Below are 18,367 nucleotides of genomic sequence, written 5' to 3' on the forward strand. Positions count from 1 at the left end.
CATGGAGAAACTAAGGGCTGGTCTATATTAGAAAATTACATCAACCCAGCTATGTTGCTCAAGGGTGTGGAAAATCCACAACCGAGTGACATTGTTAAACCAACCTAAGTCCCCATGTAGGCAGTGCTATGTTGATGGAAAATTTCTTCTCTTAACCTAGCTACTGGTTCTTGGGGAGGTGGATTTACAGCAATGAGAGAGAGAGAGAGAGAGAGAACCCCTTCTGTAGTAAGTGTCTACACTGAGCCATTCCACCTTCAAAGTGAATTATGATAAATTGAATTAAGGCCACTTTAAGGCCAGGTCTACACTGCCACTTACTTCGGTATAACTTATGTCGGTCAGTGGTGTGAATAAGCCACCCTCCTGAGTGATGTAAGTTACACCGACCTAAGCGCCCGTGTGGACAGCGCTAGGTTGGTTGGAGAAGCTATCGCCTCTTGTGGAGGTGGCTTTATTATGCTGACGGGAGAGCTTTCGCCTATCGGCATAGAGTGTCTTCACCAGATGAGCTACAGCAACACAGCTGCATCAGTGTAGCTGCACTGGTGTAGCACTTCTAGTGTAGACTAGCCCTAATTCTGAATGAGAGTGTCCACACAAAGATTTAATGCAGTTTAATAAATCCACTTTTAATTCACACTTTTAGTTAATTCAGATTAATTTTCTGGAGTGTCCCCAGATATATGAGCCCAAAGTTTTAGGGTGTTGAAGCAGGATCTTGTTTGGTCTTCACTCTCCACCTGCCATTCCTAGATCCATAGACTATGTATGTGTTGGGGTGTTATCAGGTGTCTGCACTGGGCAGCATTGTGTTTGGATTCAATTCCTTGGTAACTTAATTTTTGCTTTTTAAAAAGAGAGATGAGACACAAGCTTCAAAATGTACACAAAAATACTTTCTTATAAAATACGCTATTTCCTTTACTGTTCTAACAAAGGCAGTGAAGTAAAAGAAAAGTTCCCTTGAATAGCTTATTAATTCTATTCTAAACATCTTTAAAATAAGTTGAATTTTTGACTTTTGTTTAAAAAATGATGGTGCAGAAGGAAGAGCTGCAACCCTCAATCATCGTCTACGTATTAAGAAAAATTCGACGCATGAGAATAGCCCTATGATTCTGTTACTGATGTATTTACCCAAGCAAAATCATTATCAAATATATATTTATGCCATTGTTTACCTTTCTACCATATTCATAATATGATGACTAACTCAATAGTGAAACAAATTGTTTCTGTAGTGTGCTGTCAATGGGAAATATGGACTATCCTTCCATTTGGAGTCTTACTATACATGCTGCTGCCATTGATAAAGTAGACCAGTGTCACCTATTTAAAAGAATAGTGCAAGTTGTAGAGATGAGAATATAGATTTTGTCTGTTACAACAGAGGGAAAGAGTATTAGCAATGAAGACAGGTTCTGTTTATAGTAAAGTTTAATGTTGTGCAAAATTGAGAAAGCCATACATCTAGCTTTTTAGTTTCTTTACTTTTAACTTTGTTTCATATGTGTAAGAAGAGACTATATGAAGGGCACAGCTTAAAAAAGCCCTCTGCTTTGCTACAAAAGGGAACTTGTGTATTTGAAGGTAAGTATCTAATCCATTTCAGGGTTTGCTCATGGTTATACACCTGTTTGAAAATGAAGCCAACAATATAAGTAATACCTATATCTATCTTTCTAATGGTTTTCTTTCTGGCCTTCTTGATAACAAATATATCATCTATATCCTATTCTTCCAAGTAGAAAAAGGAGACCAAGCATACTATACTGTATTTTAGGGAATAATATGATCCCAGAGGACACAACTCCATGATAGGAAATAGATACACTATCCAAACAGGAACAGGTAAAAAGATTAATCCACTAACATATAATTCCACAATATTCTGATATATAGACTACATTTTCTAGTAAACATCAAGTGCACTGTCAATTCCTGGGTTTTGTTATTCTTTACTCCTGGTGATTAAAGTGATTTTAACACCACTATATTCTTGATAGCATTAATAGAACTATAGAATTGCTATGTGTTTCTTCCCCCCCCTTTTGAGTGAGAGATTTCAATTTACGAAGCATTAAAAAGGAGCCAGTTAGCGCAACCTTTGCAGAATTGGGGAAGAATTAGCAAGTAAAGGGAAAGAAAAGTTACTTCATTTGGGGAAGAATAAGAGTAAGTGTCAAGATGGAAGTCTTTAACAGAAAAAGGGTATATAGGTTTATTAATCTTTATTCAATAGGAGGAGGTTTATTATGTGAAGGAAGAGAAACAGTACAGTATTTTTCTGTTTCTTTGAATCGATGTATTGATTAAATTTTCCCTGCTCTTCATTTAATTATTGTCCCAGAGTATGCAGCAGTAGAAAAATACCAACAGCCACATTTTCAAAGGGTTGCCAACTAATTTTTCCTCATATTTATCTGAGATAAGGCTGCTATCTCTATGGTATGAAAACACTAGATGATAAAATGTAGGCACCATATCTTCTGCTGATGTCAATTTTGTTCTAGCTCTATTGATGGAGCTAGACCAACTGAAGCCAGTTAAGGACATGGGTATAAATGTCTAATTCTCTGATTTGCAGGCATCATGGTAATTAGGCATCCGTACCTCACAGAGGTGTTGTGAGGAGAAATGCATTAAAGATTGTGAAACGCTTTGAGAGCTACTGATGAAAAGTGCTATATAAGAGACAGGTATTATTTTGAGGATATTATTATCTATCATTTGTACTTACAAAGAAGGGTACCAAAATAAGGGCTGTTTTGAAAATCTAGCCACATAGCTATTTCTGAAAATACTGTCACCTGAAATAGTTTCATACTGCTTGTTAGAGTTGCTTTGTGAAGCATGTCTCTGTTCTCACAGACAGAGCAGACTGACGCTTAATGTAGAGTTCAGTGCTGAAAATTGTTTTCCAAGACTTTCAAATCATACGTGTAAAAGCCATTTTTGAAAAAGGTTACACTGTTTTACAGCAATATGTCAGCTCACTCTCTTTATAGTTTGGTATTTTGGAGTAGCTCTCTACACCCTATTCCAGACTCTAGTAGTGACCACTCTTGTGTCGCTCCCCTGGTGCACCAGGCAGGATTCTATCTAACTCTTTTATCAGCAGGTTTCTGGGAATGGCAACTACTGCAGTGTCCCTCCACATTGCCTTTAACTGGCTGTTGCTTTACAAGCCATAAAATTGCCTTAGGTTTCTAACTGGAGCTATCGAGCTGATAGGGTGAGAGCTGCACTATAGCTGGCAGATTTTATAACTTGATCTATCTATATGCATCTTCCCACCTGTGCACTGATGCAGGATTAGCCCCATTCTAGTTCGAAGTGCAGTGTACTGTGTTTGTACCAAAGAATGACGGCTACAACTGAATGCACTATTTTAATGTCTGATTTTTAAATGTGAATAATGAAGTCTAACTTGGTATTTGTTTAGAAGGATAGTTTCTCTTTTTGTCACAGAATAATAATTAAAGTTTCACTCTGGTTACACAAAACTGCTTTTAATTATATGAAGTGGTATTACTGATGTACTGATTATATTTAACAGTGTACAATAAATCTAGTAAAATAGAAGTGCAAGCTTCATTATACATTTGGGAGGCTACACAGGTGTAATGTCACCACAGGTTTCATGCTATCCTGTATATTTTCAATATAGATCTTCATCTGCTTTTATTTTACACTAGAATCCACTAATTAACTTCAAAATGCAAATTCCATGCTCCATTTTACTTGTGTCAGCTGTCCAACAGCAAAATATCTGAGGAGATATTAGGGTGGGAATTTTGATTTTCTTTGAACATCTTATTTGTGATAATGAACTAGAACCACTTAAGTGGCTTGGGACAGACTTAATTCTTGTCTTACCTCTGCTTCATCATGAGGATCTCCCCTACTTCCATATGCTAGAACTCTGTGGAATAGGGATTTGAACTCTAACCACCAGGATGTAAGACATGAAATAAGAATCAGTAAATTTTCTGAGGCATGTCACTGGTTAAGCGACAGAAAATATTCTGATTGTCACTGAAAAAGAAAAGTCAAAGGTACATTTGAAACTGTCAGTTCCACTCATTCCTGTTATCCCTTTAGGGGATATCATACAACTTGACACCAACATTTAAGCTTTGAAAATTATGAGCTCATCTATTTCAAATGGGATGGCACACGTTCCCAAGCCTTTGCCATTACTTATGATGGGAGACAGGATGATCACTTTTTTGTTCAGATATTGATATTGCATAAGCTACTTCTTCTTCTTTTTTTTTTCCTGTTTCAGAATGAAGAACAAATTTTGGTATTTTGAGTTTGGCACTTCTGAAACTTTCTCAGCCACCTGCAAGAAGCTGCACGAATCTGTAGAAATAGAAGTAAGGAACTAATTAGTGCATGTTAGACTATAAAATGTTTCTGGTTTGATTGAAATGCAAGGGGGAGGGGGCAGTGCAGAGTGCCCAGTTCCAATAAGACAGAGGAATGCACAAGCTTTTGACCTCAGACCCAAAATACTATTTTTGTCATGTCTATTTGTGGTGTAGAACAAAGTTCAGTTTGATGATTAGTGAAGTCTTAATACAGTGGAAGAGGGAAACTATAACATTAAAAATCAATAGGGAAGTTACTATTGCTGGGTCAGATAGAAAAATGAAAGATTGTTGGAGAGAGGGAGAACTGCTTCAGGATTAAAATAAAAAATCTTATTATTTCTAGGACCCAAGTTTTTATAACCTTTAAAACTCAGTTCACTAAAATTGTGCTTGCTTTCCTGAATAAAGGTTAAAGAATACATTTTTTTTTAATCATTCCCCTTCATTAACTACTTTTTCTCTTTGCACAAGGGGCCATCTTACCATTATACATCCAAGGTTATCTGAAAAGGTACCCGTGATAGATGTGGACAGAATAGGCATTAAAAATGTTAGATCAGGGAGTTTCGATAGTCTATGGTGTAAGTGACTGATGGGGGCTGCTAGTCACATTACAAAAGTAAGGTGAAAAAATATAATATAATTAGAAATATAAACCTGAGGATGTAAGTTATAATAATGCAAACATTCCTCAGGAAGATTGAGACCCTTTTCTTTTCTGATAATAATGGCAAAGGGCCCAGACTCGCTTTTGGTGAAGTCAATGGGATATTTTGCCACTGATGGTAGGATGAGTGGGCCCAAAATGTTAATGAAAGGTTATTAGGGCCTGATCCAAAGCCTGCTGAAGTGAATTGAAAGACTACCATTGACTTGAATTGAATGGGCTTTGAATAACTTTGAATACTAGGACCTGATCTACACCTAAAACTTCGGTCAACCTAGCTATGGCGCTCCTGGGAATGAAAAGTTCACACCGCTGAGACACATAATTAAGCTGACCTATGCCCTGGTATAGACACCACTAGGTTGACAGAATAATATTTCTGTTGACCTAGTTACCACTTCTTGGTAAATTTATTACAGTGATTGAGAAGACCCTTCCGTCACTGTAGCAAATGTCTACAGGACACCACCAAAGATTATTAAGACTGAAGTTCTGAGGCTTATGAGGCCTGGGACTTGCTTAGTTTGTTGTTAGGTTGAAAGGTAGATTGTTTGCTTATGAAAGTATTTTTTGCTTCAGAACAATAAATTGGATGACACTGCCAAATTGCCATTTCTCCTAAAATTAGGAGTATTTATATCTTGCTCTTGAAGCAGATTTTTTATACCTAATTTTGATGTTTAAGAAAGTGCTTCATATTCAGTTCTAAATACAATTAACTTGAGAAATATTTTCCTAAATATTTGGGGAACTGACTAGCAGGTTTGATTTTTAAATGTGGGTCTTGGTATATAAATCTCAGATATAATTTAGCAGATTATAAAGCCACAGGAGCAGGTTTTCCCTCCAATGAACAACTTTCCACCAAGCCATTACATGAGCTCTGTGCCTAGTAAGAGTTGCTCTCCTTAAACACAGAAGCTAGATAGGTGACCATATATTTTTACATCCTGCATACTCAAAGTTAAATGACCTTCCATCCAGTCTCAGAATGGTGGTAAAGCAGAGTCTTTAAATTATTATTATTATTAAATTCAAGACATTAGAATTTCATTATATTATGTATGCTTGTTTTTATTTACTCACTGCATGATGGTTAATATCATTAATGCTAAAGAAAGATACCTGAGCAAATCAAATGGAAATGGACTCCTTAATATTTATGAAATGTGTAGTGGGAATAAATTAGGCACAGCTATTACCTTAAAAAATAGGTTACTCTTACACTAATAATACCTAACAGTGTATTTGTATTTTATTCTGTTTTGTTTTTATGTTATAAGCATTTGTGTTACAATGTGTTTTCATCTGGTTTGTTACCTGCTGCCCTTTGCTCGAGGATATCACTGCAAATGAGACCTTGATAAATAATACCACATTTCACTTTGTGAATAAAACATACAGAGTGCATTTGCTACAGAGCCAAATGTTGCGTGAGCAAAGCCCATGAAGATTAAGAATCTGTATCTCTGAGCTGGGAGACTGTAATCAGGCATTCTATGGGCAAATATTTGTTCATCCTTATATTTGGTTTCTAACTTAATTAAGCCTGGCCTTCCTAATATGCACTCAGATTTCTTAAGTCCTGTACTTTCTTTTCTGTACAAGTTGAACAGTACATTTTAAACCTCAAATTCGTACATGAAAATCCATGTGAAGGTTACAGGAAAAGGCAGTAGTTCAGGAAAACAGCACATGTTCAAGCGCTGTCCTGAATAGGAATGCTTTTCTGAATCAGGGCCCCAAAAGACAAGTCTTCTAAATGAGAAGGAAAACAATTTTATGGAGGAAAATGGCAATCTATAAAATTAGTTTTCTTTCCTTTGTAATTTGAGTTGTTACCAAAATTAGACTTAGCCCAGGATACTCTGTAAAGGTTTATCAGCTTCTCCTCCATAAATACCTTTTTATATACGTGAGCAAGATTAAGTGACAGGATGGTGTGGCACAGTATTGCACTTATTCAGATTCTATAGCCTTCATCTCAGTTCTTTTCAGTAAACTAAATCACACTTGATAGCTTCACTCTAAGACAGATCTAAAATGTTCCAGGCTAACGAATGTAATAGAAAAGCTAACACAGAAAAGTGGACTGCATCCAAGAATGAACCCAAAAGGAACCAGAACAAAACTACTATTTTCTAGTTGATATAGACATGATATACATCTAAAAAGCATGCTGTTATATTAACAACAGCTTTACATTACATGAAACAGAAAAAATAGGAACAGAATACATATGTGATTTGTTATTTTAGCATATGAATGTATTAGGGCAACAAAAAAGCTACCTATAGAGCAAACTCCTTCTCTGTGTACGAACAAAAGAAATCCTCCTTTACTAATTCTGAAAGTAACTCATCACAGTGGGATTCTGAGGCCTAGTCAAATAATTGTCTTAGTGTACTACCTGCTGTGTTCAATATTGAGTGAAAATGGAAGTGAGGCCCCAGCACCTTCTTATTTTACAATTCTTCTTTTATTTAAATAATTCCAGTCGGTTTGGGGGATGCCAGACCTTTATAAATTAACAGCAGGGAAATACCAAAGGTGTCAGATTGCATATTTATCATCTTTTTCGTGTAATACTTAAATATGTATTAAGAAGTGACTGACATAAATTAGGCAGATTTCAGAAGCCACAGGCCGTGGCTTGTAGAGGACCCCCTTCTGCTTGACATTTCATCCTTGTCAAAGATCAAATTATTTTAATTTAGGCTGCAAATTATAAGGAATGAAGACTTCTTTGTGGGAATTCCCTGTGGTAATCTGACTTTTGTTGTTACTGCTGCTTGTCAGTGTGCAAAAGATATAATATGCATGCAAATAAGGTTAAAAAATATGTACTATCTAATTATCCAGCCAGTACATTCCACTTGAAGACAGTGGGAGGCCTGACACACAGTATGTGTTTGATTCATTGAGGCCTGCAGGGTATTTACACAAGATTACTTTTAATTATGAAATTAATATCTGTTTATCTGGAATGTATAGCAGTAAGTAAGTATACACAGAACAGAATTTTTTAGTAAAATAAATCGTCTTTATCTTTAATACATATAAAATATAGATGAGTTTTCTTCCAAAATGACATTGAAGACACTCATCAACTTTTTTTGAAAGTCAATAAAAATGTGCCCTTTCTGTTACACTGGTTGCCACAATTGCCAAGTAAGTCATTTCAAGATGTCATTGCATCTTACCAGTTTCCCTCGCTGAATATTATACATGGCTTTAAACGTTTTAATTTTTGGAGAGAAAATATAAAAAGGAAGCCTTACTACTGTGATGGCTCTTGTCTCTTCTTTAGATTTGTAATATTGTTAAAAGCATTTGAAAGAGACAGAGGAGTATACGCTAAGTATGGTTTGGTTTTGTGCTTTGGGTGAGTTACAGGATAAGTGAACAATTGGGGCAGGGATGATCATAATTATATGTAGCGGGCTCTTTTTCTTGGTAAAAGCCTTAATAAAGGCTTAATGTTAAGCAGAGAAAGAAAATGACAGTGGCCTGTAGAGCAGTGAGCTATCAGATGTCAATGAACTCTCACTGAAGCATTTTTTTTTCTAGATTTTTTCCTGGTAATTATATATTGACATTCCAAATTTAGGCCATAATCCTGCATTTTAAAATGTACACGTGGGTCCCTGTAACTATGCAGAACCCCGCTGAAAGGGCTTGATGAAAGTGCAAGCATCCACTAGCATATTGTAAATTGTAGGTCTGGGATCTAACATATTCATATATACTGCAATATATAATAAAGCATGTGGTTATGCCAGGATGCCTACACATCTTAGTTGTGTTGTGAGGCATGAGGCTAGTGTGCAAATCACTTCAGCCAATATGGGAATGTGGATCCTGGAGACTTGGGGGGACTCAATGAATTAATAAATGGATATGAAGCCTTTGCCCCTGTAATGGGTGGAAATATAATCCAGGTAGTAGTAACCAAAAGTTGTTTGTTTTCCATCGGGTTGCTGTTCAGTTTCATGCTGTAGGTGGAATGGCATAGTGGTCTCGGTCTGATTCCTAAGGGAATAGGTGTCTGTACTGGAAAACCACCACTACCTTGTATGTGTATTGGAAGTATCAGCTGGGAGGCCAAGGACTGAATGAGCACAGAAACTAAATTATCTTCACACCCCTCAATCTACCTCATCTTTAGGAGATGTAAACAGGGCAGTGTGTAGTGACTCCTGTTCTAAATAGGTTTCCTGTTCTCTGGATAAACAGGGGAGTTTGCTGTCTAAGACTTTCCATCTGGCATCTGTCATGAGCACTAACTTTCCTAAAGAGATAGCAAAGAAACCAAAGTGGGACTCCTTATATCACTTTCAAGGAAAGCTATTATATTACTGAAGAAACTGATTTTAAAGCAGAATAGAAGTTTCCTTATGGCTCTACTGATAGCATTTTGCTTCTGGTCAAGAAGGTCTTTGGTTTATCTCCAAATATGGGCTCATTCCCAATGATTTGATTGCTGTATAGTACTGAGCGGGTGTGTGCTATTAGTCATCAGGTGTGGTGATAAATTAAAGTCCTCTAGAATAGCGGTTTTCAAACTTTAGCAACTCAAGGACCCCCATTTTGATTTTAAAAAAATTGGGGATCCCCCCAAGCCTCCCCTCACTCAGACCCAGGCCCCTGCCCCACCCCATCCCTTTCCCCAAGGCCCCACCTCTTCCCACCCCCACTCCACCCCTATCCCGCCTCTTCCCCGCCTCTTTCCACTCTGTCCCCGCTACTCCCCTTCCCTCCCAGGGCCTCCTGCATGCTGCTGAACAGCTGTTCCCTGGCATGCAGGAGGCTCTGGGAGGGAGGGGTAGGAGGTGAGGGAGGGAGAGGGAGGAGTTGATCAGCTGGGCCCGCAGACCTCCTGGAGTACCCTCGTGGACCCCAGTTTCAGAAACACTGCTCTAGAAGGTTAATTTAAATTTTAAAAGTAAATTAATGTTCAGAAAAGGGTTTTGATTAACAGCAGTGGAGATGTCAGAAACTCCATGAAGTCTACGTCGGGACTTCCACTATTGCTACTGATCTTACATGGAAAGTGCTCAGATACTATGGTGCTGGGCAGCAGTATAAAACCCTAAAATAGAAAAAAGTGTTTCTCTGGCACAGACAGGAGATCCAATTATTGTGAAGGTAGTTTTTGCGGTATGGATATTTGTCCAGTAAGAGCTGTAGTGAGATCATGAACACATTTCACATCAGTCAATGCGTAACCATCAGGTAACAACCTTTCACTGCCAAATAGTTCCATATTTAAGCAAGCAACCTGGGGATGAATAGTAATCATATCCACATTCTGCCTCCTGAACCAGGACCTTGTACCCTTCTTCTCTGCTCATAATTCCTTTCCAGAGATAATATATATATATATATTAGTATTAAACAGGAATATGTATTTGACAGTAGGAGGAATGATGAAGGAAAAACAACAACTGGTAGGTAGAACATTCTGATTTTCTCTTTCTGTCTTACTGCCTTCTCTCTTTATTTCTTTGTTTCCTTTGCTAATCAGTGTGATGGAATTCAGCTAGACTTAATCAATATTTCTCTGGAAGGAATTGCCATTCTGAACATTCCAAGCATGCACGGTGGATCAAATCTTTGGGGAGAGACCAAGAAAAGACGTAGCCATCGTCGAACTGAAAAGAAGAGGTTGGATAAAAGAAGCACTGTCACAGATGCCAAGGAATTGAAGGTTGCATGTCAAGGTAATCTTCAGATTAAAATGAATAGCTGGTTCTAGACAGTCAAATAACTTATTAAACTATAACGCTATATGCCTCTTTATCGAAACTAAGAGTGGCTTAAAAAAACAAAAACACACCAAAAAAAAAAAAAAATGCTGCAGCAGTGCACTGCCATAGACACATCTACACTGATAATTGCGGTCTTTGTGCAAACCTACCTTACCTAGATAGGACATCCCATGTGAAGCAGACTAAACAACAACATGGAGCACTGCTGTTCTAGTCTGTAGAAAAAGTGCTTAGTACTACAGAAGCCAGATAAAAGCTACTCATGAATGGCACTCTACATACAGTTTGGTTTCAGGGACAGACATGCCCCTTTTCTGACAGAATTTGTCCTCCATGGCCATGGAGGTTGTCTCATCATGGTAATAATGAGGATCTGCTACCACACTGTAGCATACGATACCTGGATCCCATCTGCACTCCCTGATTATATGCACTGCAGTTTGCCTGCCAGCTTTCCCTTCCATTTAGTCATTACTCATTTTTATAGAGAAGATCCGGATTCAGTCCTAAGATTTTATTATTAATAGTTATTTCTGACAATCATTATAGTAAATAAGTGTCCATTTTACTTGGTGGGAGCTGGAAGGCCTTCATTGTAACACAACATTAAATATCACCAGTTAAGAAGTTTAAATCAATTTTTCTCCAAGTTTTACATTTTGTGGACCACTTTCTGAAGGAGAATTTCTCATGAACCCACCTCCCCACATAACACTCCAACATTTTGATCTCAAAATATTATTTGGTACGGACCACATGGAAGCGTTCTACAGACCACAGTATGAGTCCATTGGCCTACAGTTATCAGCTACATACTTCTTCTTTTGCTTTCTTTGTATTTTTCACTTTCAAAGAGAAAGATCACTTGCCCCAATGAGTTAAAACATTCAAAAGGTGTATTTCTTGGTAAGCTTGATAAAACTCAGGATTTTTACATTCTGATTTTATTTGAATCCTTTTACTTTTGCTGCTTCTCTAAAGATTCTAAATGTCTGGGTTTTTTTCCAGACCTGGTACTCTGGCATTAAACTTTTTTTTAAGTCATTGTTTGTTCATGACACTAGTATGGGATATAGTGCAGCTTTAAACCACTACCTGCCTGGGATGAGAAGGCAATGTGTATTGGCAGCAGTTTATTGAGGCATTGTCTTTGAAGAAGGCACAAGGACTCTGGGATTGCTTGGGGACTGGCCACAACAATGGCCTCTGCTATGCCCATTAGCAGGGTGCAGCACATTCCCTTCACTCCCATCCTCATTTTAGCCCTGCTTTGATAGTCCATGTGGAGGTGGGACAGGTCCATGGCACTACCACACCTTCCTACCAACTACAGAGTTTCTACTGCTACTGTCAATACTAGAATCCCTTGGTTCTTGAACACCAAGAGAAAAAAGATCAAAATTGTGCTTGGTCCACCGACCAACATAAGTTTCACCGACAAAAGTGCTGGTTTGGACAGCACTGTGCCAGCAGGAGAGGCTCACTTGCGGACATAGCTAAGACCACTTGTTGGGGGTGGTTTAATTATGGTGGCAAAGAACTCTCTCTTGCCAGCAAAAAGAGGCTACACAGGAGACTTTACAGCTGTAGCAGTACAACTGTGCCACTGTAAGGTCCAACTGTAATGTAGGCAAAGCCTAACAAACAAAGGGATATAGAGCCTTTCACATCTAGGACAGTGATTCACATGCCTTTCAAATTGGTATGGATGAAAACTATTGTAACCGCTCAGCTGTTTGAAGATCTGTATCGAACAGGATAGCAGTTTCAGTCTAGTGACTGGTGGACTTGTCTCCATGTTACAGTAATAATTATTACACTTTGTTTACATCCTTGTTGGCAGTCTCAGCAGAGATATCAAGGACTGAATGAAGGACACTAGTTACCTTTAAAGGTGGTCCCTCCATGTCAGTGTTCAGGAATGTTGCAGGGTAGTGCGAAGTAGTTTGGAAAGTCATTGGCTGTGTTGTATCTGTTCTGTGGGTAAACAATGTGACTCTGCTTCCAATATCAATCAAGTACCTTTCCCAAGCCTTGTATTAACTTAAACATTTAAGTCTAAAGTAAATAGTTAGTGGATAAACCCTAGTGGTTACCAGATAGGAAAAAAACAAATTTGTTAGGTGAAGAAATGTATTTCAAGTTTCAAAGTGCTTCTTTTAAACAACAGGTTTTTTGAAGTGTGTGAAGAAGTACTTTGACTTTACATTTGGAATTTATAAAGAGCTTTGGTTAGGTAAAGTGAAAAGTTTAAACCAATCAGCTATAAAAACAGCTGACTTCCTGTCTGTTCTCAGACAATATGATTCCTTTACTAGCTTCAGAATAATATGTCTTTGAGTCACATCTTTTCTTCGATTAGTGTCTTTTTTATCCCTTAAAATACATTTTAGTTACTTAAAGGCTTGTGTATTTTTTAGTTTGGAGCAAACATTTCACAAAATGTTAAAGACTTCTGCTGAAGTTTGTACTGGGTGGTTTGAGAACCAAGATAAATACACACCTGCATGTTAATCTCTGTTCATTTATTTACTTAGTCTGAATAAATATCCTTTCAGCTGGTTTTATATCCAAACACAGCATCTAATCACAAGACCTAACTAAACAGCCACACTTTATAGAGACTATTAGCTAACATAAAGCTTTTATAAGGATATATATCTGATTTTCCTGAAAATCTAATTCTCCTAATTAGGACTTTTGAGCAGTATTAAAGCTCATTTTTAGTATTATCAAATAATAGCAATGCAACTGTGTCACTAAAACTGTGGATCAATCTGTGTTTCATTAGAAATCCCTGCTTTTGTGATTTTATAACATGACCATAAAAATGAGCATTGGGCTGAAGCTTGGCACGCACAGCCTGAATCCTGGAATGATTAACACTGTCAACACTTAAGACTGGATTGTTACTGTGCAATCTGCCCTAAATAAGAGGCATCATGTTGCTTTGCTGACCCTGAAGCAGGTCAGGAGAGAGATTGTGGGACTAAACTGCACAAAGTTTACGCCTGGGGCAGAATATGTGGCCTGATGCATGCAGCAACACCACTTCTTGTATTGAAGGGGGAGGAGCCAAAGCTCTACCTACTCCTGGCCCCTCCTGCCCATGGGGTGGAGGGATGTATTTGTTCTGTGAAGCCTGCTTCCTCTCTTGCGTTGCTACTTGTGATGGAGATAGCCGGCATAAGGGAGTAAGGTGTCGCCTAGGGTGACCAGATCACTAACAGGAAATATCGGGACGCTGGGGGGGTTGGGGGAGGGAGCAAAAAAAAAAAAACCCCACCCAAAAAAAAGCTGTTTTGCAGGTGCTGGGGGAATTAGCAGGCCCCGGCTGCGCCGCGGTCCTGCCCCCCCTCAGGGCCCCGGGCACATGTGGCACATTCCGCCACCCCGCAGGGAAGGAGCCGCTGGAGTGAGAGGCGTGGGGCTCCGGACCCCGGCAGCGGTGGGGGAGAGTGGCTCAGAGCCACATGAGTGACCACGTAAAGTTTATCGGCTGGGGAGGGGGACCCCGGCTGGCTCCTCACCCTGCCCTGTATGGGGGTAGCGTCCCCGCCCCACGCCAGCATGTCTCGCCGGCCGCCGCAGGTCAGGTAAGGAGCCGAGTCCCCTCTCCCCCAGCTCCTCAGCTGAGCGGCATTCCTCCTCCCTCCCAGGCTTGCAGCTGTAATGCGGCGCAAGCCTGGAGGGAGGGGGTGGTGGCCGACTTCCAGTTCCTGGAGCTGGTGAGTAGGGGCACCGGGTGGGTAAGCGGGGCTGGCAAGGGGGCTGCTCCCCCAGGAGGGTGACGGAGGGGGCTCAGCTGAGGAGCCAGGACGAGGAGGGAGGGGGCGACTCAGCTCCTTACCTGGCCTGCGGCAGCCAGCGCAACATGCTGGCGCGGGGCGGGGACGCTACCCCCCTACAGGGGCGGGGAGCTGGCCGGGGTTCCCCTCCAAGCCGATAAACTTTACATGGCCACTCGTACGGCCCCAAGCCGCTCTTCCCCACTGCTGCCGGGGTCTGGAGCCCCACCGTCTACCTCCTGGGGGAGCAGCCCCCCTGCCCGCCCGGTGCCCGTACTCACCAGCTCCAGGAACTGGAAGCTGGCCACCACCCCCTCCCTCCAGGCTTGCTGCCATTACAGCAACAAGCCTGGGAGGGAGGAGGAATGCCACATGCTTGGGGAAGAGGCGGGGCCAGGGCGGGGATTTGGGGAGGGAGCCAATGGGGGAAGGAGGGGGTGGAGTCGGGGGTGGGGGGGCGAGAGCTCTTTAGGGAGGGCAAATTTGCTTGTTTGTCCCGTGTCCTGACCGCACATCGGTTGGGATGCGGGACAAACGAGCAAATATCGGGACAGTCCCAATAAAATCGCCTTACACTTCTTGTGTGCTACCATACTAGCCAGGCTATAATTTGCCCCTTAACTAGAAAGAAGAGGAAAATCATAGAAACATAGGGCTGGAAGGAACCTCAAGAGGTCATGTAGTCTAGCGCCTTGTGCTGAGGCAGGACCAAGTATATTTTGACCATCCCTGACCAGTGCTTGTCTAACCTGTTCTTAAAAACCTCCTGTGTTGGGGATTCCACAACCTCCCTTGAAAGCTTATTTCAGTGCTTAATTATCCTTAGAGTTAGAAAGTTTTTCCTAATATCTAACCTAAATCTCTCTTGCTGAAGATTAAGCTGATTACTTCTTGCCTTATCTTCAATGAACATGGAGAACAATTGATCAGCATCCTCTTTATAACATCTTTTAACATAACTGAAGACTGGTCTCCCTGAGTCTTCTTGCCTCAGGACTAAACATGCCCAGTTTTTTTAACCTTTCCTCAAAAGTCAGATTTTCTGAAACTTTTATCATCTTTGTTGACCTCCTCTGGACTTTCTCCAATTTATTTGCAAAACAATCCCATTAGTAAAATAAATGAAACATAAATTGAAATTTAACAACTTGAAAAGCCAACTTCTTCACTTGGGTGCATGAGTGCAACTCCCACTGATTTCTATGGGAGTTGTGCATGGATGTCAGAGAGTGACATTTGACACTAATATTTTCTACTTATAACTGGCTTTGTTATATATAGATAGATAGATAGATATTAATTGTGCATAAATAAGATAGCATATTTCAAGAAAAGTTTCTAGAGCAGAAATGCACATGCTTATTAATACTTGATTGAGTTAAGAAAGAATTATTATAGTTTCTCTTGTGCAAAATCCATTTCTTTTAAAGACCTAAATACAGATTTAGTTGGCAGTCTAGAACAGCTAGAAGATTTGGTGAGCATTTTGCTTTTGCAGAATTTTCATATGCAATATTTTACTATATCGGATCCTCTGGCATTAACAGATCTGTGAAATGTCTACACATTACTGATTATTCCAAGAACAGCATTTTAGCTGTAACTGTGAACCATCTTTCTTTCTGGAACTTAAACAAAATCCTTTAACATTATTTGGCCAAGAGTTTTCTTTATGAATATACACAAATATTAATAAAAGCCAAGAATCAATGTTTTAGAAAAGGTGAACCTATAGCATGTAGACTAAAATATGAGCTTAGACATATAACTGTAAACAACTGAGCTACCTGCTTTTTAGCAAATGACACTCACTCAAAACATAGATTATATTATGACACTATATTTTCCATGAAAGATACACCAATTCTGTTAGGTGATATAACACAATGATTATATATTAAATTCTCTTCCTGACAGAAATGTTAAATCAAGTTCTCAAACCTTTCCCTGTTTTCTTTAGTATTTGTGACAGAAAGAAATATATTATTATAGGAATTGCACTGTGTAGCGGGGTGGACACCTGCTCCTACCCTAAGGGGTTGGAAAAGCCCTTCAGAGGGCTGGGGCTGGGCAAGGTAAAACCTTGGCTGATTGGAGGAAGTGGCTGCAGCTGGGCCACACCCTAATCAGAGCCCAGATGGCCTGTATAAAGAGGCTGGGAGCCAGAAACTCAGTAGTCTCTTTCTGCCTTCAGAGAGAGAAGGGCCTGGTTGCAGGGAGCTAGACAGAGTACCTGGGTGGAGCAGGGCTGGGGAAATGCTGTGGAGCTCCAGCCCTGAAAGCCCCAGGCTGCTGCCTAGGAGAAGGTTAAGGGGTACTGGGGATTGCAGAGGGCAGCCCAGGACTAGGCCAAGGCAGCAGGTCCAAACCCAACCTTGCCAATGATGAGTGGCCTATATTGTAGTCTGCCCCAGAGAGTGAGGGCTAGTTGGTGACTGTCAGTGGCCTTATCCTGAGGTGAGGTGGGGTTAGTGGGTGGAGGTTCCCCTAGGAGGGGAGAACCAGCATGTGTGGGTATTGCCAGGGGGCAGCACCCAGAGCAAGGGGCACTGGGATCCTGGGAGGGACACAGGGGCCCAGTGCAGACAACAAGGTGGATCACCAGCCTGCAGAGGGTGCTCCAGAGGCTGGTGAGCTAATTCCCTGGACGACCAGCAGGAGGTGCCGCAGGGGTGAGTCCGAACATGTCTCACACTGCCAAAGCTTTCTTTTGGTGAGGAAAAATACATATGTTTTGTTTGCTGAATCTTATTTGGAGCCCAGTCCCAACTGCTGAAGTTTATTGGGAGCCTAATTTGGTGCTGGATTATGTTAAGCACCTCACTGAATCACACCCTTGGGGCCCAATCCTTCAAACACACTCATGAGCACCCCATGTGTGCACGCACACACACACATAACTTTATTCAGATGAGGAGTCCCAATGACTTGAATGGGAATGCTTATGTGAGCAAAGTTTATAAGCATAAATCTTAACAGGATTAAGGTCTTAAATTATAAACTCTTCAGGATAGGACCATTTCTTCCTGTGCACCTTGCACAGCAACAGGCATACTGATGTTTAACAAAATGTTAAGAAAAGAGAAATCAAACTGAACAGCTTGACAGAACCTGTAGTGAGCTACTAGCCAGAGGCTTCTTAAATTTAAGACAATGCATGTTCATGGCTTAATTCAGCATTCAGATAAACCATGCTCATGGCCTATGATTCAGTAACTCTGGGTGAAAATTTGTGTTGATGTACTTTCTCTATTATGAGATTCTGGATGGAAAAGCAGAAGCCATAGAAATAGAGCAACATCTGCCAAGACAACATACTCACAGTCACAAAAATGGGAAGATGCTGAAACAAGGGAAAGTGACAAGGCCACCGGGGAGCTCAACAGCAGCCATGTAACATGGTGGTCTGCATCTGTAAGGGCCAGGGTGCCAGGGGCTGGCCAGCCTGTTTGATTACACTGCTCTACAGCCAAAATGCTTGTGAAATAAATATAGTCAAACTTTACTAATTCTGGGTCACTGAGAATGAAAATGATGCTTAAAATTGTTGACTGGCTCTAGTTTTCAAGATATGCTATTGGGTCAGTATATACGACCCTTGACTTGGGAATGGCGGAGGATAAGTGAGTTATAAAGGGAAGGGATCTCAATTTAAACCAGAAATGACTAAAATACATCTTTGACTGGATCTATGAATAAATCTATGACTGGGTTTGGACAGTACTTGCTTTTTAGGCAAAACAATGAATGATGCAATCT

General features: G+C 40.3%; 1 protein-coding gene across 1 annotated transcript in view; it reads left to right on the forward strand.

Annotated features, from left to right (window-relative positions):
- The window catches only part of DGKB (diacylglycerol kinase beta), a 465,349-nt gene that overhangs the window by 350,524 nt on the left and 96,458 nt on the right, over nt 1–18,367 (forward strand). Inside the window, exons 20-21 of the mRNA XM_054021197.1 lie at nt 4,295–4,385; nt 10,577–10,772. Of these exons, the coding sequence (XP_053877172.1) occupies nt 4,295–4,385; nt 10,577–10,772 (287 nt within the window). The remainder of the gene's footprint in view (nt 1–4,294; nt 4,386–10,576; nt 10,773–18,367) is intronic.

Source organism: Malaclemys terrapin, chromosome 2, assembly GCF_027887155.1.
Source record: "Malaclemys terrapin pileata isolate rMalTer1 chromosome 2, rMalTer1.hap1, whole genome shotgun sequence".
Taxonomy (NCBI): Eukaryota; Metazoa; Chordata; order Testudines; family Emydidae; genus Malaclemys; species Malaclemys terrapin.